The sequence below is a fragment of the Sus scrofa genome, chromosome 1, assembly GCF_054392235.1.
Source record: "Sus scrofa isolate SSC_HxYL_T2T_F1_AM1 chromosome 1, Sscrofa_HxYL_maternal_Yorkshire_Landrace_v2.0, whole genome shotgun sequence".
Classification (NCBI taxonomy): Eukaryota; Metazoa; Chordata; class Mammalia; order Artiodactyla; family Suidae; genus Sus; species Sus scrofa.
This window is the reverse complement of record NC_139383.1, coordinates 206778582-206803206: the sequence shown is the minus strand read 5'-3', so window position 1 is coordinate 206803206 and position 24625 is coordinate 206778582. Positions and strand designations below refer to the sequence as shown.

At 37.6% G+C, this 24625-nt stretch overlaps 1 protein-coding gene across 7 annotated transcripts in view; it reads left to right on the top strand.

The window, feature by feature from the left end:
* The window catches only part of TEK (TEK receptor tyrosine kinase), a 112439-nt gene that overhangs the window by 57547 nt on the left and 30267 nt on the right, over positions 1-24625 (top strand). For 3 of the 7 annotated variants that reach the window (XM_021062678.2, XM_021062669.2, XM_084983234.1), the window contains exons 5-9: positions 3704-3835; positions 4485-4625; positions 7040-7168; positions 10192-10343; positions 11563-11707. In XM_021062678.2, coding sequence (XP_020918337.1) covers positions 3704-3835; positions 4485-4625; positions 7040-7168; positions 10192-10343; positions 11563-11707 — 699 coding nt within the window. Of the gene's footprint in view, positions 1-3703; positions 3836-4484; positions 4626-7039; positions 7179-10191; positions 10344-11562; positions 11708-24625 lie in introns of all 7 variants that reach the window. The other 4 variants (XM_084983255.1, XM_084983245.1, XM_021062688.2 and 1 more) reach the window with 2 other exon arrangements.

The following is a 24625-nucleotide window of genomic DNA, read 5'->3' as shown; positions in this document are numbered from 1 at the left end:
CTGACTACAGAGGCTTGGGTTGCTGCAGAGGTGTGGGTTTGAACCCTGGCCCAACACAGTGGGTCGAAAGATCCAGCATTTCTGCAGCTGCATGAAGGTCACACCTGCAGCTCAGATTCGATCCCTGGCCCAAGAACTTTTATATCAGTGGGTGTGGCCATTAAAAAACCAAAAAACACAGAGAGAGAGAAAAAAAATCCATCTTGTCCTGGACTTTCATTTGTTGGGAGTTTTTAAAACATAGTTTTAATTTTAATACTTGTGATTTGTCTGTTCATATTTTCTATTTCTTCCATGGTCAGTCTTGGAAGATTGTACCTTTCTAAGAATTTGTCCATTTCTTTTAGGTTGTCCCTTTTATTGGCATATAGTTCCTTGTGGTAGTATCTTATGATCCTTTGTATTTCTGTGGTGTCCATTGTAACTTCTCCTTTCTAATTTCTAATTTTATTGATTTGAGCCCTCTCACTTTTTTTCTTGATGAGTCTGCCTAAAGGTTTATGAATTTTGTTTATCTTTTGAAAGAATTAACTTTTACTTTCATTGATATTTTCTATTGTTTTCTTTGTTTCTATTTCATTTATTTATGCTCTGATATTTATGATCTTAATTTTTTTCCTTCTACTAACTTTAGGTTTTGTTTGTTCTTCTTTTCCTAGTTGCTTTAGGTGTAAGACTAAGCCATTTGTTTATTTTAGGTTTTTCTTGTTTCCTGAGGTGAGATTCTGTTGCTATCACCTTCTGTCTTAAAATTGCTTTTGCTGCATCCCAAAGGTTTTTGATACAAATGGGGTGTTAAAGTTCCCCACTATTATTTCTCCTTTTATGGCTGTTAGCATATACCTTATATATTGAAGTGCTTGTGTTGGGTGCCTATGTATTTACAATTATTATATCTTCTTTTTACATTGATCCTTTGATCACAGGGTAGTGTCCTTCTTTGTCTCTTGCAACAGTCTTTATTTTAAAGTCTATTTTGTCTGATATGAGTATTGCTATTCCAGCCTTCTTTTGATTTCCATTTGCATGGAATAACTTTTTCCACCCCTTCACTTTTAGTCTGTATGTGTCTCTAGATCTGAAGTGGTTATCTTGTATATAACATATAATGAGCCTTGTTTTTGTATGCATTCAGCCAGTCTCTGTATTTTGGTTGGAGCATTTAATCCATTTACATTTAAGGTAATCATTGATAGGTATGTTCTTATTGCTATTTTGTTAATTCTTCTGAATTTATTTTTGTAGATCTTTTTTTCCCCTTTCTCTTTTGTTTCTAATCTTGAGGTTTGATGACTATCTTCAGTGTTTATAGGTATTCCTTTTTTTGTGTGTGTTGTGTGTCTATTGTAGAGTTTTGCTTTGTGATTCCTACGAGGTTTTGATATATGCTATTGTTTCAAGTTGCTGGTCCCTTAATTTTCAATGCCTTTCCATATTTCATTTGTGCGCTCCTCTTCTCATAATTGCTTGTTTTGATACCACAGTTTTGTGTGGATAATTTCCTACCTTTACTATATGTTTGCCTTTACCAGTGACCTTACCCATTCATAATTTTCTTGTTTCTATTTGTGATCTTTTCTTTTCCACTTAGAGAAGTTCCTTTAGCATTTGCTATAAAGCTGATTTGGTGGTGCTGAATTCTCTTAGATTTTGCTTGTCTGTAAAGCTTTTGATTTCTCCATCAAATTGAATTAGAGTCTTGCTGGGTAGAGTATTATTGTTTGTAGGTTTCATCGCTTTAAATATATTTTGCCTCTCCTTTCTGGTGTATAGAATTTCTGCTGAAAAATCATCTGATAACATTTGTTGCTTTTAATATTTTTCTTTGTCTTTATTTTTTGTCAGTTTTATTAATATGTGTCGCAGGTTGTTCCTCCATGTGTTTATCCTGTATGGGACTCACTGTACTTCCTGGACTTAAGTGAGTCTTTCCTTCCCCATGCTAGGGAAGTTCTCAGCTATCATTTTTTCAAATATTTTCTCAGGCACTTTCTCTCTTCTTCTCAAACTCTTATAATGCAAATGTTGATGTATTTAAAGTTGTCCCAGAGTTCTATTAGACTGTCCTCATTTCTTTTCATTTTTTTCTTCATTCTTTTCTGCATCAGTGATTTCCATCAGTCTGTCTTCTACCTAATTTATTTATTCTTTTGCCTCATTTATTCTCCTATTGATTCCTTCTAGTATATTTTTTTCTTTTAGTTATTGTATTGTTCATCTTTGTTTATTTTTTCTTTAAATCTCTCCTCTTCATTAAACATTTCTTGTATCTTCTTGGTCTGTTCCTCCATTCTTCTTCTGAGATCTTGGGTCATTATTGTCATCACTCTGAATTCTTTTTCAGGTAGTTTACCTATCTCCACTTCTCTTGGTTGTCCTTCTAGGGTTTCATCTTGTTCCTTTATCTGGAACATATTTCTCTGCCATCTCATTTTGTCTAATTTTCTGTATTTGTGGTCTTCTTTCTGAAGGCTGCACAATTGTAATTCTTCTTTCTTCTGGTGTCTTTCTCTCTGGTGGGCAAGTTTGGTCCAAGGGCTTGTGCAGGCTTCCTGGTGGGAGGGTCTGGTGTCTGCCATTGGTGAATGGAGCTGGATTATGTCCCTCTAGTGAGCAAGGCCATATTAAGGGGTGTATTTAGAGGCAGTTGTGGGCTCAGCAACTTTAGGCAGCATATCTGCTGATGGGTTGGTTTTGTTCCCACTCTGTTCATTGTTTGCCCTGAGGCTTCCCAGCATTGGGGCCTGAAGACTCTTGGGTGGGACCTGATCTTGGTGCCAAAATGGTAAAAGGTCATGCCAGTATTCCCTGGGACCTCCACTGTCAGTGTCTTTGACCTCACAGCAAGCCACAGCTGACTTCTGTTTCTCCAAGTGAAAGTCCTGCAGGGAGGTCTGGCCCAGATTCTTATGGAATCACTGCTTTGTCCTGGGTCCAGTATACCTGAAACCTGTGTCCTCCAAGAATGGACTCTCTATTCCCCCAGTCCTGTGGAGCTCCTGTGCTCAACCCTGCTGGCCTTCAATGCCAAATGCTCTGAGTGCTCCTCCTCATGTTGCTAGACATCCAGGCTAGGGTGCTTCATGTGGAGCTCAGGACACTCACTCCTATGGGAGAACTGCAATTTTAATTATTTTCCTTTGTTGGTTGACCAACTCGTGTGTATAGGATTGGATTATATCATGAAAGTGCCCCTCCTACCCTCTCACCGTGGCTTCATATTTGTCTTTGGATGTAGAATATCTTTTTTTGGGATAGGTTCCGGTGTTTTGCAGTGATTATTAAGTAGTTAGTTGCGATTTTTGTGTTTTTGTGAGATGAAGTGAGCTCAAGTCCTTCTACTTTGCCATCTTGTCTCCTCCTCCACTCAGAGCAGCATTGTTTTAGATGTTAAATTAAATGTTTAAATAAAGGGCTCCTCTGTAAACTTGTTAACTGTTGTTAAGGTCTCTTCCCACTCTGACATCCTAAAATTCCATTATTTTATGGCAGATGATCCAGCACTAAGGCTGAGCTCAGCCAGCAATTTCCTATTTTTGGTTACAGGATCAGTACCAACTGCCTCTGAGCTGTATTTTATTTATCCTTGTTTACCAATGTCCACTAATATGATTCATCATGACTAACATGTAGCCGGGGCTCAATAAAGCTTTGTTGAATGAATGTACTCTACTCACCATAGTCTTATTTTCCTTAATAAAAGGGTGTGAAGCTCAGAAGTGGGGACCTGAATGTAACCGTGTGTGCACGGCTTGCATGAACAATGGGATCTGCCATGAAGATACTGGAGAATGCATTTGCCCTCCTGGGTTTATGGGGCGAACATGTGAGAAGGGTAAGTCAAGAGTACTTGATGAATAACTTGTGGATTAAAAGAACCATAGTTGCTGGATCTAGAATTTTAGATCTGGACACAGTTGAGAATGGCTTCTGTGAAGCTGTTTGGTACTTTGGTGTGAGTTTTTTAAAAGTGCCCTGTTGGAGAATTCCCACTGTGGTGCAGTGGGCTAACAACTTGACTGCAGCAACTGGGATTGTTGCAAAGGTGCAGGTTCAATCCCTGGCCTGGTTTAGTGGGTTAAAGGATCTGACATTGCCACAGCTGTGGCATAGGTCACATCTGTGGCTTAAATTCAATCCCTAGTCCAGGAACTTCTATATGTTGTGGGTGCAGCCATAAAAAAAAGTGCCCTTTCTTAAATACTCTTTATTGTCAACTGGAAAGTTGTTATAAGTATACAAATATATAGCATCTATGATGTAAATGTCACTCCCTAGCTGTACACAACCCCCATAACTGGGGGTTATGACTCTGATATCCTCTCTGTGAAGCAGTTTCATTATCTGCAAAATGGGTCATAAGGGTGCCAAACTGAGATTGGATTATCTTCCATCGTCACTGGTCTAAGAGAAATGCTTTAAAAGAAGATGCATTTCAAAAGGTTGCATATTTGATCCTGAATCCTCTTTTTCTCACCCTAAAGCTTGTGAACTGCATACATTTGGCAGAACTTGTAAAGAAAGATGTAGTGGACCAGAGGGATGCAAGTCCTACGTGTTCTGTCTCCCAGACCCCTATGGGTGTTCCTGTGCTACAGGCTGGAAAGGTCTGCAGTGCAATGAAGGTATGCACCAGTGCCTCCCTTGAAGAGAAGATGTTCTATCAGGCATTCCAAGGAGATCTGGAAATAAGAGTCTAAGACTTACCTGGACTGCTCAGTCAACTCTCTATTGCTGAGCTAAAGGATTTTGATATTTTTATCCAAAGTTAACTATGCGTTTTCCATGTCTGGCACCATTGGGATCTGTGATGGGATCCTGGCAACTTGATAACAATGCTCTAGGGCAGAGCATTTCAGTAGCAGTATAAATAAGTCACATACATAATTTAAAAATTTCTAATTGTCACACTGGAGAGTTAAAAGATGTGGGTGAAATAATTTAATTACTTCAGTTAACCAAGTATATAGAAACTATTATCCTTTCAACATGTAATCAATAGAAAAAAGTATTAATGAAATGTGTTACATGCCTTTTTTTCATACTAGGTCTTTGATATCTCAATTTGGACCAGCTAGATTTTAAGTGCTCTGTAGCCATCCATGGCTAGCAGCTACTATACTGGAAGGCACAACTCTAGGGGTTTAGAGTAAGAGGACAAAGAGGAGAATTAAACAAAAGTAAGCTTTGGCTACCTGTAAAACCTCACTCAGTTCCATCTAAATGCTGTATCTGGCCCCATGGAACACTGAAGGAGCTACAGAAGTGAAGGAATCCCACATGGTGTCAGAAATGTACCCCTTAAAATAAAAGGTGAATCTGATTAGGAGCAGATCCAGGTACTCTTTAAAAAAAAAATTAAAGGAGTCCCTGTCGTGGCTCATTGGAAACAAATCTGGCTAGTATCCATGAGGATGCAGGTTCAATCCCTGGCCTCGCTCAGTGGGTTAAGGATCTGGTGTGGCTGTGAGCTGTGGTGTAGGTCACAGATATGGCTTGGATCTGGTGTTGCTGTGGTATAGGCCAATGGCTACAGCTCTGATTTGACTCCTAGCCTGGGACTCTCCATATGCCAAGAGTGTGGTGCTAAAAAGACAAAAAAAAAAAAAAAAAAGACAAAAAAATTACAAAGTCATATGCAAACTTAAAAAAAAAAATGTATAGATGTGAACACTTTGCTAGAGCCCAGAAGGGAGGCACGAATGTGAGGAGGCTAAAACATAAACTTCATCAGCTTCACAGTGAATATGTCTCTAGATCCAATTTACAGGGTTATCTTTATTAATTTATCCCAGCTCATGCCTGGCTCAAGAAATCACCAAAACTTTGTGAATTGAAATATTTTAGTGTCCTCACAGACTCCTTTCTTGGACCTCCAATTACATATATGTTAGACCCTTTGATATTGTCTCTTAGGCCTGTGAGGCTCTAATCATTTTTTCCTTATCTCTGCTCTTCAGACTGGATATCTATTGATGTAGCTTTAAGTTCATTCATTCTTCTGTCCTCTACATTCTCTTGCTAAGTCCACGCAGTGCTGTCTTTATTTCAAAAATTGTATTTTTCACTTCTGGAATATCTTTTTGATTATTTTTTATAGTTTAAATTTCTCTGCTGAGGTTTCTCATTATTTAATTTGTTGTGAGCATATTTTCCTTTATTACTGAGCATAGTTATTACAGTTACTATTTCCAACATCTGGGTCTTCAAGCTTGGTCTTTGTTGATTTTCTTTTCTCTTGAGAATGGGTCAGAATTTTTCATTTCTTCTTGGGTTTATTGAATTTTGGACATTGCAAATGTTACACTGAGTAGACTCTGGAGTATGATACATACCTTTGAGAAGCATTTATTTTGTTTTGTTATGTCCTATCAGGTAATCAGTTTGGTATGACTCAAACTGCAAACTGACTCTTAGGTATTAACTCAAACTCAGTTCATTCCTTTTGTCCTTGACTGGGTAAGTCTGCACTTAAGATGTGTGGCTCAGGGGCCAGCCAAAGATTTGGGACTTCCTCTTTATGGCTTTCCCTTTCTAGATTTTCCCTCTCACTTTCCAGTGCCTGCAATTGCCCTGATTCTGTCCTCAAGTTCTTTGGGTCAGTAAGACTAGAGATTTTCTTTGGAGTTTTAGTTTCCCCACATAGTGGCAATTGTACTAGCTGTTAGATTAAAAGCTGAAAAGTAGGGAGAACATCATTCCTACATTAAATTTAAATTCCCCTCAAAACTTGCCTGTTTACCCCTGAACCCACCCTGTACCACTCATCAGTGCTTTTAGGTAGTTGCTTCTTAAATAGAGTTGTTGTTTTTGAGAAGGGTGGTTTGGTAGGAGCCTTTTCAACTCTCCTGGAAACAGTATTGCTCAACCCTTTAACTTCCTGGTAATTCAGATAATGCAAATAAATCACCCACTACCTTTTATGAATCAACGAAGTTAATAGCTTGGAAAGAAAACTAAAACTATAGGCTTCAGCTATAGCCTGAGTTTTCATCCTTTCCCTAGATTAACACTGGTTTTTTGATGCCTTCGTTTACAGCATGCCAGCCTGGTTATTATGGGCCAGACTGTAAGCTTAGGTGCAGGTGCACCAATGGGGAGATGTGTGATCGGTTCCAGGGATGCCTCTGCTCTCCAGGACGCCAAGGGCTCCAGTGTGAGAAAGAAGGTAAAGCAAGGTAACACTGTAGTCAGGGCCATGTTCAGCTTTGCTGGCATTATTCTTGCCCCAGTAGCCCAAGATTCTCAAACTCTTTCTGTTTCTGTCCAGAAGTAGGGAAGAGTATAGCACATGTTCTAAAGGACAGCTTTCTGATTCTTTTCTATGGCCTTTCCACTAGAAATAAACGATATGCTCTTTGTAGCATATCAAGTGATAATTGGCCAACTGAGGGCTCTGCCTACGTTTTCTGCTCCCTTCTGTAGGACCAGCCTTTTCCCTGGATAGGCACAAGAGGGAAAGAATTACTTTGTAGGAATTTGGATAAAAGATTTTTTTTTCAAAAAATAAAAAAGAAAAAATAATCTTAAACAAAATTTTAAATAATTCTGGTTTAGAATTACCATAGAGCAGAGGTCAGCAAACTCTGACCCACAGTCCAAATCAAGCCTACTTAAAAAAATAAAACCAGTTTTATTGAGATATAATTTTATATCATGAGGTTCATCCCTTTAAAAAGTACAGTTCAATGCTTTATAGAGTTGTGCAACCATTAACACAATATAATTTCAGAATATTTTCATCTTACCAAAAGAAATTGTGTGTCTATTAGCACTCATTCTTCACTCTTCTCAGCCCTTGGCAACCATTAATTTACTTTATATGTGTACAAATTTAATTATTCTTGACATTTCATATTCTATAAATGGGATCATAAAATACAGTAGTCTTTTGTGACTGTATTTTTTTTTACTTACCATACCATTTTTGAGGTTTATTTATATTATAGCACATATCATTACCCACCTCATTCCTTTTTATTGCCTCACAATCTGTTGTCACAAAAAAATTTGTTGGAACTGAGCCATGCCCATTTGTTTACAATGTATCATGTAGGGCTGCTCTAACTCTGTGACAACAGGGTTGAATAGTTAACACAGAGAACACAGGGCTTACAAAGCTGAAAATATTTATCATCTACAGTCCTGTAAAGAGAGTTCACTGACCCCTGCCCTAGAATATATATTTTTTTTCTGAGATGAATCCTTTATTTTATTTTATTTTATTTTTTTAAATTTTATTTTCCCACTGTACAGCAAGGGGATCAAGTTATATACATTAAGAAGCAAATTTTCAAAACTTAAAAATAAAAAGCATATATTACATTTTCAATCAAATATAAATAATGTACATCCAGTGAAATCTACAGTAAGAATAGTAAGACATTTATAGTTTTTCTCTGTGAGTTCTAAAAATCAAAACAAAATGGTGGGAAATGCCAAAACTTGTTTTCTCAAAGGCTTTAGCTTGTCAGCTTTATACTTTCTCTTCTTCCCCGGTGTTTGGACTTTGTTACAGGGAGGGAATCTGGGAGGACTTAGGAAGGAAGGAAATGCTGTGCAGCTACCAGAGGATGGATTGAAAATGGGCAAAGGACAAGTTTAATGATTTGAATTTATTGCTCCACCTCCTTTCTCTTCAAAGGCTGATTTATAAAAGGTGTGAGAATCTCAGACTCAGACCCAGGCGCCAGGCTTTCAGGGAGCAGTCCCCTTTCCCTCACACCCTTTTCCACCCATACATCCACCTTTACCTCCATCCAACTGCAGAAAATATAGGGGGATAATGAAGGAAAGACATGGTGTTAAACACTTTGAACTCCAATGCCAATAACTATGTGGCTGAGCAATTTGGCATATTTTCTAATCACAATCTCTCCAAGTCTGCAGATATATCAAGAAATTACCTTTGTGGTTATTAGACCTCTTTCCCTCCTACTCCATACACTTTACCTGTTTCATGTTAGGCCTGGGAAATAGGATATCAATAAAAAATATCTATATTGATTTGTTTGCCTTGACTGTCTCTTCCTACCACTGATATGGAACAGCACATAAGTGACTGCTGTTCTTTTTTGCTGGAAAGAACTAAGCAATTTCCCCAATGTTTCCCTTAAATGCTTTAAGTGCATCTCTACCTCCTATCTTTTTTACTAAGTGTTGGGCTGTTTTCAATCATGTCCAACATTTAGTAACAAATGATCTGAAATTCTCTATGACCCTACAGTTTGGAGTAAATTTGTTGTATTTCAGGATTATTCATTCTTTTATTTTTGTCTTTTTGTCTTTTTTTAGGGCTGCACTTGCAGCTATGGAGGTTCCCAGGCTAGTGGTCCATTTGGAGCTTCCAGCCTATGCTACATCCATAGCAATGTGGAATCAGAGTCACGTCTGCGACCTATACCACAGCTCATGGCAATGCCAGATCCTTAACCCACTGAGCAAGGCCAGGGATTGAGCCAATGTCCTCATGGATGCTAGTCGGGTTCGTTAACTGCTGAGCCACGATGGGAACTCCAGGATTATTCATTCTTTACTATGTATATATTACTATGCATAGTAAGGAATCCTGATACCTTAGTTGATATCACAGACATTCTTTTTCTCTCCATATTGGCAGCAACATTTTAAATTTTGCTGTTGACTAGAAATTAACTTGGTGGAGTTTTATTCCATCTTCCTTCTTGGATGGAAATGTGGATGTAATGAATTGTCTGCCATTTGCAGACTTTCTAATTGATAAGACATCTCTCAGATATCAAAACTGATGATCATACTGTTGATCAGTAGTATCAGAGACTTGCAGAATAGAAAGAAATAATTTCGTGCTTTTTTTTTTTAAATTCTCTTAAAAAATCAAGAGCAGAACCTAACAGCAAGATCTGCAGAGATGTGGTAGTGATGCTCATTCCAACATTGAGACCTATCTTCTAGGTTTACTGAAAAAGTGCATCATTATGGCAAAGTGTGAATTCTGGATTCATAAAGATATGACCTTGAACCTGGACTCCTAGCCTCAGTCTCCTCATCTATAACATGGGAACCACATTAGCACCCACCCCAAAAGTTTACTATGTGATGATAAAACAATATAGTATTTGCTAAGTTCTTGTCCAGTGCATGACTTGCTAAATTACTTGTTTTTATATTGTGTTAAAGATTAGACCTCACAGTGCTGTTTCTTTCATTCAGGCATTCCAAGGATGACTCCAAAGATAGAGGATTTGCCAGATCACATAGAAGTAAACAGTGGTAAATTTAACCCCATCTGCAAAGCATCTGGCTGGCCACTACCTGCTAATGAAGAAATGACCCTGGTTAAGCCAGATGGGACAGTGCTCCATGTAAGAGTTATTCTTAATCTTCCCTTCTGACAGCACTAAATGATTTTGATATAGTAGTTACCCTACTAAAACCTAGATTCCATTCAAGACTTGCATTCTACTAGGCTAGGGTGTTGTTAGCTTTGACAAAAAGAAGAGGAAAATTCAGCATAATCCATTTGACTCTAGGCAGACAGAAAACCCACATCTCCAATTCGGAAACTATGATCCACAGAAGCCCTTAGGTCTGGACACATAGCTTGGGTCTCTCTGCCTCTGCACTTTGTCATCATTGCCGGTGGCCACTGCATAGGATACCATCACAGCATTCTTCTTTGCTGGAAAGGACTAAGCTGCTTTTTCAATATGTTTCCCTACCTTCTCCCAACCACCTGTGTAGTAGAGAGAGGAGCCACCTCAAATTTCTCTGTGTCACACTTGATCCTCAGGAAACAGATGCATTTTCTTATCTAAAGATTTGGAAAGAGTTATGATATATTTCTCTTGAAGATGACTGAAAATCAACTTGACTGGAAGGGAGATTCAAGTGACTTCTTGGGGGCAGGATATGTAGAATGTTCACATCTTGAATGTTCCTGATTCTATTCAAACAACCCATTAGGTAGTTGAAACCAATAGATAGCTTCCAAAATTGTGTTGGCCCTTCCATGAGTTTGTTGAAGTAACAGCTACCTTCTAGTAAGACATGCTCTACATGTCTTACTTAACATTACCATCCCCTTATTGCAGAAGTGGAAACTGGCTGGGTTAAATAACTAAGGGATTGTTCAAAAGTGACAGAGCTGGGATGTGAACTCAAGTCCATGTGTCTTCAGAGTCCTGGCCTTTTCCCTAAAACCATACTTGGCAGCCCCTCAAACACTGTAGGATGCCATTTTGTCTTTTCACCCAGACTTTTGGACCAGAAAGGAACAAATGTTACCATAAGCACTTGAGAAGAAATTAGACTTTTTGCTTAAGTGTTTACCCCACACTCCCAAACACATAAACACAACAGCAGGATCTGCAAGGGCGTCAATCCAACATAAACTTTCAGGGCTACTACAATAGCTTTGGAAATAAGCCAGTGCTTATACAAACATTGCCCTGAACTTCTTAATCTCTCCTAGAAAACTTTGTATTTAACAATGAGATGGGGTCAGTGTCATGGACCTTTGTGTTTATACCTCTCTGGAAGCTTTTTTTTTTTTTTTTTTTTTTTTGTATTTGACCTTTCCAGCCAAATGACTTTAACCATACGGGTCATCTCTCAGTGGCCACCTTCACTATCCACCGGATCCTGCCCCCTGACTCAGGAGTCTGGGTCTGCAGTGTGAACACTGTGGCTGGGATGGTGGAGAAGCCTTTCAACATTTCTGTTAAAGGTAAGCTCCATTTTCCAGGGGAAGAACTTGTATCCTTGATGGTACTATATTTATGTATCACTAGGTGCTGCTTCTAAATAGAAATGCCATCTGACCTCTAAAATGCCTTTTGGGTGTTCTCTGGGATATAAAACTTTATAAAATATGTGCATTAAAATGGAAAGGAGGGAATAAGTTTATGATTTTTGGGGTCATATAGCCCTGGATTTGTTTTTATCCAAGTAGCTATTAACCTTGGGTGTGACTCTGAGCAAATCAATTTAACCTCTCTGAATCTTTCTATATATATAGAAAGATTTTTTTCTTAATTGAAGTATAGTTGATTTACAATGTGCCAATTTCTACTCTATAGCAAAGTGACCCAGTCTCATACACACACACACACACACACACACACACACACACACACACACACATTCCTTTTATTACATTATCTTCCATCGTGATCTGTCTGAAGAGATTAGATATAATTCCATGTGCTATACAGTAGGACCTCATTGCTTGTACATTCTAAATGTAATCGTTTGCATATACTGACCCCAGCCCATCCCATTCCCTTCACCTTCCCGTTTGATAGTCATAAGTCTTTTCTCTAGTCTCTGAGTCTGTTTCTGTTTTATAGATAAGTTCATTTGTGTCATATTTTAGATTCCACATATAAGTGACATCATATAGTATTTGTCTTTCTCTTTCTGATTTATTTCACTCAGTGTGATAATCTCTAGTTGGATCCGTGTTGCTGCAAATGGCATTATTTCATTCTTTTTTATGGCTGAGTAGTAGTCTATTGCGTATATGTACCACATGTTCTTAATCCACTCATCTGTTGATGGACCTTTAGGTTGTTTCCATGTCTTGGATACTGTGAATAGTGCTGCTATGAACATAGACGTGCATGTATTTTTTGAATTGTAGTCATCCAGATAAATGCCCAGGAGTGGGATTGGATCATATAGTATTTCTATATTTAGTTTTCTGAGGAACCTCCATACTGTTTTCCATAGTAGTTATACCAATTTACATTCCTACCAATAGTGTAGGAGTGTTCCCTTTTCTCTACACCCTCTCCAGGATTTGGTATCTGTAAATTTATTTAATGATGGCCGTTCTGATCAGTGCGAGGTGGTATCTCATTGTAGTCTTTTTTTTTTTTTTTTTTTTGGTCTTTTTGCCATTTCTATGGCCACTCCCACGGCAAATGGAGGTTCCCAGGCTAGGAATCCAATTGGAGCTGTAGCCGCCAGCCTACGCCAGAGCCACAGCAACGTGGGATCCGAGCCATTCCTGCAACCTATACCACAGCTCACGGCAATGACAGATCCTTAACCCACTGAGCAAGGCCAGGGATCAAACCCGCAACCTCATGGCTCCTAGTCAGATCGGTTAGCCACTGAGCCATGACGGGAACTTCTCATTGTCGTTTTGAGTCACATTTCTCTAATAATTAGTGATGTTGAGCATTTTTTTTCCATGTCCTTCTTCTCTCAACCTTCCTTTATTTGTAAATAAAGCTTAGTTTATCTGTCACTCAAGGTTATTGTGAAGATTTGTTAAATATTGGAATTGTGTCTGGCACAAGGTGTCTGATTGTGATTATATCTCTTAAAAGTTTAACTTCATCAATGTTGTGACTTCATTTACTCCAGAGAATAGTTGAAGAATTTTCATTTTGAAGACTGCTCTTTTAATATGAAGCCCAGGCTATGCTATTCAGTTAACATGAATTATTCTTTCACATATTCAGAATTCTGAATATTCTTCCTGCAATGAATTATTTCAAAATTCAAAATCAATCTAAGTGGATGTATGTAACTTTGTAGCTTGAGGGGAAGAAATTAGGGGTAAAGCCAAGCTAGTTGGCTCGTGTACAGAGACACAACAAGAAATTATAAATTTGGAGTTACTCTTAATTTATTTAGACAAAACACCTAATAACGGTGGTCTATATTCTAGAAAGGCACTGGGCTAAGTGCTTCACATACTTCATTCACCTCATTTAATTTTACAAGGACCATGTGCAATACTATTGTTATCTCCACTTGGTTAGTCAGGAAACAGGTTCAGAAGATTTAGGTAACTTGTCTAAGGTAGCACATCTGGTAAATAGCTAATGTTAGTTTTAAACCTGGTCTCTTGACTCCAAACCTTGCCATCTTTTCTAGATCATTTTGCTTTCTGAGTCTCTTGTGCTATAGATAAGGAAACAAGATTACTGAAGCTTATTTTTATGCAACCTACTTCATTAATTGTTTAGGAATATTTGTGTGATACCAGAGGTAATTTCTATAAATGAACTTCTTTCATAGTAGGAAGAATATTCAGAATTCTGAATATGTGAGGGAATCATTCATGTTAATTGAATAGCATAGCCTAGACTTCATTTTAAGTGAATAGTCTTCAAAATGAAAATTCTCCACAGTAAAAAGGAAGTTACAACATGGATAAAGTTAAACTTTTTATGAAATATAATCAAAATTGGACAGACACCTATGCCAGACAAGATTTCAATATTTAAACACCTGGAATATATTTTTTTTTCTAAAAGCTCAATAGCAATAATAACATAAGTACAGCCTCATAGATTTGGATTCTCTGCCCTGAGAATTCACATAAAACATATCAGCATCCTTAATATATTTTTTTGATTACTGAAAAAGCCTGAGTCTATTTTATTCAGTAGAACATTAACACAATAAAAATAATTTCTTCAATCATACATGTTCTTGGAGGAAAGGAAATGATGTTCAGGCAAGAAAAATTATGTTATTTTTAAGCTCCTTGGAATGTTTGCTGCCCATGGAAAATAAATAGTAATAAGCAAAAAGCAAACCATGTTACTAAGATTTGAGTCATCGATTCTAATTTTAATTTTTAAATAGAAGACAGCATGCAACATCAGTGCATAGAAACATCTCTAGTTCTAAGTCACTAGTGCCTCGTTACTCTCATGTTGACTGATATCCATAAAATAGAAATAGCCACTAGGTAAATTAAACAGTATCTTTTTCATAGTATTAAAAATAATAGATATAGTCATTCTTCAGTATCTGTAGGGGATTGGGATTCGTTCTGGAAGCTCCATGGACATACAACTCCATGGATGTTCAAGTCCCTTATATAAAATGGTATAATATTTGCATGCAATCTACGAACACCTTCCTGTATACTTTTAGTCTTTTTTTTTAACAGTTTATTATTTATTTTTTTAATTACTTAATGAATTTTATTACATTTATATGTGTACAACAATCATCGCAGCCAAACTTATATGGAAATTATTTTTTAGTTTTATTGAAGTATAATTCATTTACAATGTGATAATTTCTAATGCACAACAAAGTGGTTCAGTTACACATATACATATCCATTCTTTTCTCACACATAGACCATCACAGGATATTATTTAAAGTTCCCTTACTATACAGAAGGTTCCCACTGGCCAGTCATTACATGTACTACAGTGTGCATATGCCAAATCCAAACCCCCAGTCCATCCCTCCCCACCCGTAGCTGTCCCATTTGGTAACCATAAGTTTTATTTCAAAGTCTGTGAGTTTGTTTTGTTCTGCAAGTAAGTTCATTTGTATCCCTCCCCCCCTTTTTAAGATTCCACATATAAGTGATATCATATGATGCTTATTTTTCACTAACTTCACTTAGTATGATAATCTCTAGGTGCATCAATATTGCTGCAAATGGCATTATTCTATTCTTTTTTATGGGTAAGTAGTATTGCATTGTATATATGTACCACATCTTCTTTATCCATTCCTCTGCCAATTAACATTTAGATCACTTCCATGTCTTGGCTGTTGTAAATAGTGCTGTCATGAACATTAAGGTGCAAGTATCTTTTCAAATCATGTTTTTCTCTGAATAGATACCCAGGAGTGGGATTGCTGTATCATATGGTAATTCTATTTTTCGGTTTTCAAGGAAACTCCATACTGTTTTCCATAATGGTTGCACCAGCTCACATTCCCACCAACAGTGTAAGAGGGTTCCCTTTTCTCCACACCCTCTCCAGCATTTATTGTTTGTGGACTTTTTGATGATGGCCATTCTGGCTGGTGTAAGGTGGTACCTTATAGTAGTTTTCATTTGCATTTCTCCAAAAATTAGCAATGTTTAGCAACTTTTCATGTTCCTATTGGTCATTTGGATGTCTCCTTTAGAGAAATGTCTATTTAGATTTTCTGCCCATTTTTTGATTGGGTTGTTGTTGGTGGTTTTTTAAAATGATATTGAGCTGCGTAAGTTGTTTGTGTATTTTGAAAATTAATCCCTTGTCAGTTGCTTCATTTGCATTTCTCCCTTTCTTTGGGTTGTCTTTTTGTTTTGTTGATGGTTTCTTTTGCTGTGCATGAACTTTTAAGTTTAATTAGGTTTCATTTGTTTATTTTTGTTTTTAATTTCATCCACCTCTGGGAGGTAGATCTGAGAAGATATTGCTGCAGTTTATGTGAAAGACTCTTTGGCCTATGTTTTCCTCTAAGAGGTTTATAGTATCTAGTCTTATTTTTAGGTTTAATTCATTTTTATTTTATTTTGAAATATGGTGTTAGAGAGTGTTCTAAATTTCATTCTTTTACATGCAGCTCTCCAGTTTCCCCAGCACCACTTATTGAAGAGATTTTTCTCTTCTCCATTGTGTATTCTTGCCTCCTTTGTTGTAGATTAGTTGACCATAGGTGCGTGGGTTGATTTCTGGGCTTTCTATCCTGTTCCATTGATCTATATTTCCATTTTTTTGGGGCCAGTGCCAAACTGTTTTGATGACTATAGCTTTTTAGTGTAGTCTAAAGCCAGGGAACCTGATTCCTCCAGCTCTATTTTTATTTTTTTATGGTTGCTTGCCTATTCTGGGTCTTTTGTGTTTCCATACAAATTAAAAAAGTTTTTTTCTCATTCTATGAAAAATGCCATTGGTAATTTGATAGAGATTGCATTGTGTTTATAGATTGCCTTGGGTAATATAGTCATTTTGACAATATTGATTCTTCCAGTCCAAGAGCGTGGTATAATTTATATCTGTTTATGTCATCTTTGATTTCTTTCAAGAGCATCTCATAGTTTTCAGAACACAAGTCCTTTGTCTCCTAGGTAGATTTACTCCTAGACATTTTAGTTTTTTGATGTGATGGTAAATGGTATTGTTCCCCTAATTTCTCTTTCTGATCTTTTATTGTTCATGTATAGCAATGCAAGAGATTTCTGTATATTAATTTTGTATCCTGCAACTTTACCAAATTCATTGACGAGTTCTAATAGTTTTCTTTCTTTTCTTTTCTTTCTTTCTTTCTTTCTTTTTTTTTTTTTTTTTGTCTTTTTGCCATTTCTTGGGCCGCTCCCACGGCATATGGAGTTTCCCAGGCTAGGGGACTAGTTGGAGCTGTAGCTGCCAGCCTACACCAGAGCCACAGCAACGTGGGATCCAAGCTGCGTCTGCAACCTACACCACAGCTCACGGCAACGCCGGATCCTTAACCCACTGAGCAAGGCCAGGGATCAAACCCACAACCTCATGGTTCCTAGTTGGATTCGTTAACCACTGTGCCACGACGGGAACGCCTCTTTTTTTTTTTTTTTTTTTTTTTTTTATGGCCGTACCTGTGGCATATGGAAGTTCCTGGGCTAGGGGTTAAACTGGAGCTGCGGCTAAGGCCAATTCCACAATCACAGCAACACGAGACCTGAGCCACATCTATGACCTATGCCACAGCTTACAATCATGCCAGATTCTTAACAAACTGAGGGAGGCCAGGGATCAAACCCCCATACTCACAGAGACAACATTGGGTCCTTAACCTGCTGATCCACAATGGGAATTCCTATTTATTATCCATAATTATCAGTAATTTTATGACAATGTCTTTAGGATTTTCTATGTGTAGTATCATGTCATATGCAAACAATGACAGTTTTACTTCTTTTCTAATTTGGATTCCTTTTATTTCTCTTTCTTCTCTGATTGCCATGGCTATGACTTCTGGAACTATATTGAATAGAGGTGGCAAGAAGGGAGATCCTTGTCTTGTTCCTGATCTTACTGGAAACGCTTTCAGCTTTTCAACATTGAGAATGATGTTAGCTGTGGGTTTACCACACATAGGCTTTATTATGTTGAGGTAGGTTCCCTCTAGTCCCACTTTCTGGAGAGTTTTTATCCTGAATGGGAGCTGGGTTTTGTCAGAAGCTTTTTTCTTCATCTATTGAGATGATCATATGGTTTTTATTATTCAATTTGTTGATGTGGTATATTACACAGATTGATTTCCGGGTCATATGATCATATGGTTTTTATTATTCAATTTGTTGATGTGGTATATTACACAGATTGAAGAATCCTTTTATCCCTGGGATAAATACCATGTGATCATGGTGTATGATCCTTTTATTGTATTTCTGGATTCAGTTTGCTAGTATTTTGTTGAGGATTTTTGTATCTATATTCATCAGTGATATTGGCATGCATTTATCTTTTTTGTGATATCTTTGTCTGGTTTTGGTATCAGGGTGATGATAAGTCTCATACTATGAGTTTGGGGGTATTCATTCATTTGCAAATTTCTGGAAGAGTTTCAGAACAATAGGTGGTAACTCTTCTCTAAATGTTTGATAGAATTTGCCTGTGAAATCATATGGTGGTAGTCTTTTCTTTTCAGAAGTTTTTATTTTTTTGTATAATGATTTTTATTTTTTTCATTACAGCTGGTTTACAGTGTTGTGTCAATTTTCTACTGTACAGCATGGTGACCCAGTTACACATACATGTATACATGCTTTTTTCCCACATCATCATGCTCCATCATAAGTGACTAGACATAGTTCCCAGTGCTACACAGCAGGATCTCATTGCTTATCCATTCCAAGAGCAATAGTTTGCATCCCATAAACCCAAGCTCCCAATCCCTCCCACTCCCCCCTCTCCTCATGGGCAGCCACAAGTTATTCTCCAAGTCCATGATTTTCTTTTCTGTGTAAATGTTCATTTGTGTTGTATATTAGATTCCAGATGTAAGTGATATCATATGGTATTTTTCTTTGTCTTTCTGACTTATTTCACTTAGTATGAGAGTCTCTAGTTCCTTCCATGTTGCTGAAAATGGCATTATGTTTTTCTTTTTTATGGCTGAGTAGCATTCCATTGTGTATATATACCACTTCTTCCTGATCCAGTCATCTGTCGATGGACATTTGGGTTGTTTCCATATCTTGGCTATTGCGAATAGTGCTGCAATCAACATGCCAGTGCATGTGTCTTTTTTAAGGAAGGTTTTGTCCAGATATATGACCAAGAGTGGAATTGCTGGGTCATATGGTAGTTCTATGTATAGCTTTCTAAGGTACCTCCATACTGTTTGCCATAGTGGTTATACAAACTTACATTCCCACCAACAGTGCAGGAGGCTTCCCTTTTCTCCACAACCCCTCCAGCACTTGTTATTTGTGGACTTATTAATGAGGGCCATTCTGACTGGTGTGAAGTGGTATCTCATGGTAGTTTTGAGTTGCAATTCTATAATAATGAGTTATATTGAGCATTTTTTCATGTGTTTATTGGCCATCTGTATATCTTCCTTGGAGAAATGTCTATTCAGCTCTTTTGCCCATTTTCCATTTGGTTGTTGGCTTTTTTGTTGTTGAGTTGTATAAGTTGTTTGTGTATTTTAGAGATTAAGCCCTTGTCAGTTGCATCATTCGAAACTATTTTCTCCCACTCTGTAAGTTGTGTTTTTGTTTTCCTTTGGGTTTAATTTGCTATAAAAAAGCTTTTCAGTTTGATTAGGTCCCACTGGTTTATTTTTGCTCTTATTTCTGTTGCCTTGGGAGAATGACCTGAGAAAATAATCATGAAGTTGATGTCAGAGAATGTTTTGCCTATGTTCTCTTCCAAGAGTTTGGTGGTGTCTTGTCTTACATTTAAGTTGTTAAGCCATTTTGAGTTTATTTTTGTGCATGGTGTGAGGGTGTGTTCTAGTTTCATTGCTTTGCATGCAGCTGTCCAGGTTTCCCAGCTCTTGCTGAAAAGACTGTCTTTTTCACATTTTATGCTCTTCCCTCCTTTGTCAAAGTTTAATTGACCAAAAGTATCTGGGTTTATTTCTGGGTTCTCTGTTCTGTTCCATTGGTCTGTCTGTCTGTTTTGATACCAGTACCACACTGGTTTTGTAATATTGCTTAAAGTCTGGGAGGGTTATGCCTCTTGCTTGGTTTTTGTTTCTCAGGATTGCTTTCGCAATTCTGGGTCTTTTTGTGGTTCCATATAAATTTTTGGATTGTTTTTTTCTAGTTCTGTGAAAAATGTCATGGGCAATTTGATAGGGATTGCATTGAATCTGTACATTGCTTTGGGTAGCGTAGCCATTTTTACAATATTGATTTTTCTAACCCAGGAGCAAGGAATATCTTTCCATTTCTTTACATCTTCTTTAATTTCCTTGATTACTATTTTATAGTTCTCAACATATAAGTCCTTTACCTCCTTGGTCAGGTTTAATCCCAGGTATTTGATTTTTCGAGCTGCAATTTTAAAAGGTATTGTATTTTTGTATTCATTTCCTAATATTTCATTGTTAGTATACAGACATGTGACTGATTTCTGAATGTTAATCTTATATCCTGCTACTTTGCTGAATTTGTTGATCAGTTCAAGTAGTTTTGGGGTCGAGTCCTTAGGGTTTTCTATAGATAGTATCATGTCATCTGCATACAATGACAGTTTTACCTTTTCTCTTCCTATCTGGATGCCTTTTATTTCTTTCATTTGTCTGATTGCTGTGGCTAGGACTTCCAATACTATGTTGAATAACGGTGGTGAGAGTGGGCATCCCTGTCTTGTTTTAGATTTGAATGAGCAGGCTTTCAGCTTTTCTCCACTGAGCATTATATTGGCTGTGGGTTTGTCATAAATGGCTTTGATTATGTTCAGGAATGTTCCCTCTATATCCACTTTGGTGAGAGTTTTTATCATGAGTGGATGTTGGACTTTGTCAAATGCTTTTTCTGCATCTATTGAGATGATCATATGGTTTTTGACTTTTCTTTTGTTAATGTGGTGTTTGACATTGCTTGACCTGCGTATGTTGAACCATCCTTTTGAACCTGGAATGAACCCCACCTGGTCATGTTGTATGATCTTTTTGATATGTTGGTGGATTTGGTTGGATAAAATTTTGTTGAGAATTTTTGTGTCTATATTCATCAAAGATATTGGCTGATAGTTTTCTTTTTTGGTGGTATCTTTGCCTGTTTTTGGAATTAGGGTGATGGTGGCATCATAGAATGTCTTTGGGTGTGTTCCTTCTTCCTCAACCTTTTGAAAAAATTTAAGGATGGATGGGCACCATATGCTCTTTGTATGTTTGGTAGAATTTGCCTGTAAGGCCACCCGGTCCTGGGCTTTTATTTGTAGGGGGTGTTTTTATGACATATTCAATTTCATTTCTAGTGATCGGTCTGTTCAGTTGGTCTCTTTCTTCTTGATTCAGTTTTGGTAGGCTGTAAGATCTAGAAAGTTGTCCTTTTCTTGCAGATTGTCAAGTTTGTTGGCATATAGTTGTTCATAGTATTCTCTTATGGTTTTTTCGTATTTCTGCAGTGTCCGTTGTGATTTTTCCTTTTTCATTTCTAATTTTGTTTATTTTGGTCCTTTCTCTCCTCTTCTTGAAGAGTCTGGCCAGAAGTTTGTCAATTTTGTTTACCTTTCCAAAGAACCAGCTCTGGATTTTATTGATTTTTTGTACTTTTCTTTAATCTCTATTTTATTGATTTCTTCTCTGATCTTTATGATTTCCTTCCTTTTGCTGACTTAAGAGTTTCTTCTTCTTTGTCTAATTCATTTAGGTGGTGATTTAAGTTGTCAATTTGAGACATTTCTTCTTTTTTGAGGAAAGCCTGTGTTGCTATGAATTTTTCTCTGAGCACTGCTTTTGTGGCATCCCATAGATTTTGAGTCGTTGTGTCTTTTTTTTTTTTTTGTCTTTTTGCCTTTTCTAGGAGGTTTCCAGGCTAGGAGTCTAATCGGAGCTGTTGCTACCGGCCTGCGCCAGAGCCACAGCAATGTGGGATCCGAGGCGAGTCTGCAACCTTCACCACAGCTCACAGCAACGCCAGATCCTTAACCCACTGAGCAAGGCCAGGGATCGAACCTGCAACGTCATGGTTACTAATCAGATTCGTTAACCACTGAGCCATGACGGGAACTCCCCTTAACTTTTTTTTTTTTTTTTTTTGGTTTAGTTGTGTCTTCATTATCATTTGTCTCTAGGTATTTTTTAATTTCCTTCTTGATTTCCTCATTGACCCATGGGTTTTTAGTAGCATGTTGTTTAGTCTCCATTTAGTAAGTTTTTTCTCATTTCTTTTCCCATGGTTGATTTCTACATATGGGTTTTGTTTCTGTATCCATTCAGTCAGATTATATCTTTTGGTTGGAGCATTTATTTAATCCATTCACATTTAAGGTCATTATTTATATGTATGTTCTTATTGCCATTTTGTTAATTGTTTTGGATTTGTTTTTGTTGGTCTTTTTTCTTCCTTCTTCTCTTGTTCTCTTCTCTTGTTATTTGATGATTATCTTTAGTGTTGTGTTTATATTGCTTTTTCTTTTTTGTTTGTATCTATTTTGGTTTGCAGTTACCATAGGGTTTTGATATGGGAATCTTTATATGGTTAAGATTGTTTCAAGTTTCTGTTCTCTTAGTTGTAAATGCATTTCCAGTATCCTACCTTTTTACGCTCCTCTTCTCATGATTGTGATTTTGATACTATATTTGTAGGTGAATGATTTCCTGCTTTTACTATATGTTTGCCTTTACTGATGAGCCTTCTCATTTGCAATTTTCTTGTTTCTAGCTGTGGCCTTCTCTTTTCTGCATAGAGAGGTTCCTTTAGTATTTGTAGTAAAGCTGGTTTGGTGGTGCCAAATTCTCTTAGCTTCTGCTTATGTGTAAAGTCTTTTATTGCTTTCTCAGATCTGAATGAGAAACTTGCTGGGTAGGGTATTCTTGTTTGGGTTTTTCCCTTTCATAACTTTAAGCATATATTTCTACTCCCTTCTGGCCTGTAGATTTTCTGCTGGAAAATCAGCTGATAACCTTTTCAGGGTTCCCTTGTATGTTATTTGTTGCTTTTCTGTAGGTGCTTTCAGCATTTTCTTTGTCTTTAATTCTGGTCATTTTGATGAATATGTGTCTTGTATTCCTCCTTGAATTTATTCTTTATGGTACTTGTTGTGCTTCCTGTGTTTGAGTGAGTGATTCCTTTCCTATGTTAGGGAAGTTTTTGGCTATTATCTCTTCCAATATTTTCTCCAGCCCTTTCTCTGTCTCTTTTCCTTCTGGCAGATGAGACCCATATAATGTGAATGTTGGTGCATTAAAGCTGTCCCAGAGTTCTCTGAGACTGTCTTAATTTCTTTTTAATCTTTTTTCTTTATTCTGTCCTGAGTTAAGATTTCTACCAGTCTGTCTTCCACCTTGCTTATTCATTCTTCTACCTCCTGTACTCTGCTACTGATTACTTCTAGTGAATTTTTCATTTCAGTTATTGTGTTATTCATCTCTACTTGTTTTTTAATATTCTATTTCTTTATTAAACATTTCTCATAATATCTCAATATTTTCCTCTAGTTTTATTTTCTTCAGAGATCTTGGATCATCTTCACTATTATTACTCTAAAGTCTTCTTCATGAACGTTGCTTATCTCTACTTAGCCCTTCTTCTAGGATTTTGTCTTGTTCCTTCATCTGGGTCATATTTCTCTTCCTTTTCATTTTCATTTTTCTGTGTGGTCTCCTTTCTGCAGGCTACAGGTTTGTAGTCTCTCTTGCCTTTGGTGTTGGCCCCCAAGTGGTTGAAATTGCTGCAGTGGCTTGTTGCAGGATTCCTGATGAGAGGGACTGGTGCCTGCCCACGTGTAGGAAGTGCTGATTCTTGTCCCTCTGGTGTATGGATATTTGTCTCTGTGTGTGATAAGAAGTGGCTCTGTGCCTGGGAAGACTTTTGGCAGCCTGTTTGCTGATGAGTGGGGCTGTATTCCCACACTGTTTTTGTTTGCCCTGGGGCTTCTTAGCACTCATGCCTGTAGGATGTTGGGTGTGGCCAGATTATTTCAAAATGGCAGCCTCCAAGAGAGTTCATGCTTATGATTGTCCTCCTCCTCCAATGTCCTGCCCCAACAGTGAGCCACAGCTGCCCCCTGCTTTCCCAAGAGATGCCCCCTGCCAATACCCATAGGTAGGTGTAACTCAGATTCTTATGGAGTCCCTGCTTTCCTTAGGACCCAGTGCACATGAAACCAAATATGTATCCTCCAAGAGTGGAGTCTCTCTCTTCCAGTCCTATGGAGGTCATGTGCTCAAGCCCTGTTGGCCTTCAACAACAAATGCTCCAGGTGCTCCTCCTCCCAATGTCAGGTCCCCAGGATGGGGAACCTAACGTGGGCTTTGGAACTCTCACTCCTGTGGGAGAGCCTCTGTGATATACTTATTTTCCAATTGGTGGATCGCACATCAACTGGTATGGGATTGCTTATATTGTGACAGGGCCCGTCCTACTGTCCTGTTTTACCCTCTTGTTGTGGCTTATTCATTGCCTTTGGGTGTAGGATATATTTTTTTGATAGGTTCCAGTCTATTTCTTGATGGTTGTTCAGCAGTTAGTTGTAATTTTGGTATTTTGGTGAGAGGAAGTAAGCCCAAGTTCTACTCTGCAATCTTTTCTCAGAGTCCCATCCTATATACTTTGAACCATCTCTAGATTACTTATATGATAGTCCCCTGCACCATTTATGGTTTCATTTACCATAGTTCCATTTACCTGTGGTCAACTGCAGCCCAAAATATTAAATGGAAATTTCTAGAAATAAACAATTCATAAGTTTTAAATTGTGTAATGTTCTGAGTAGCATGA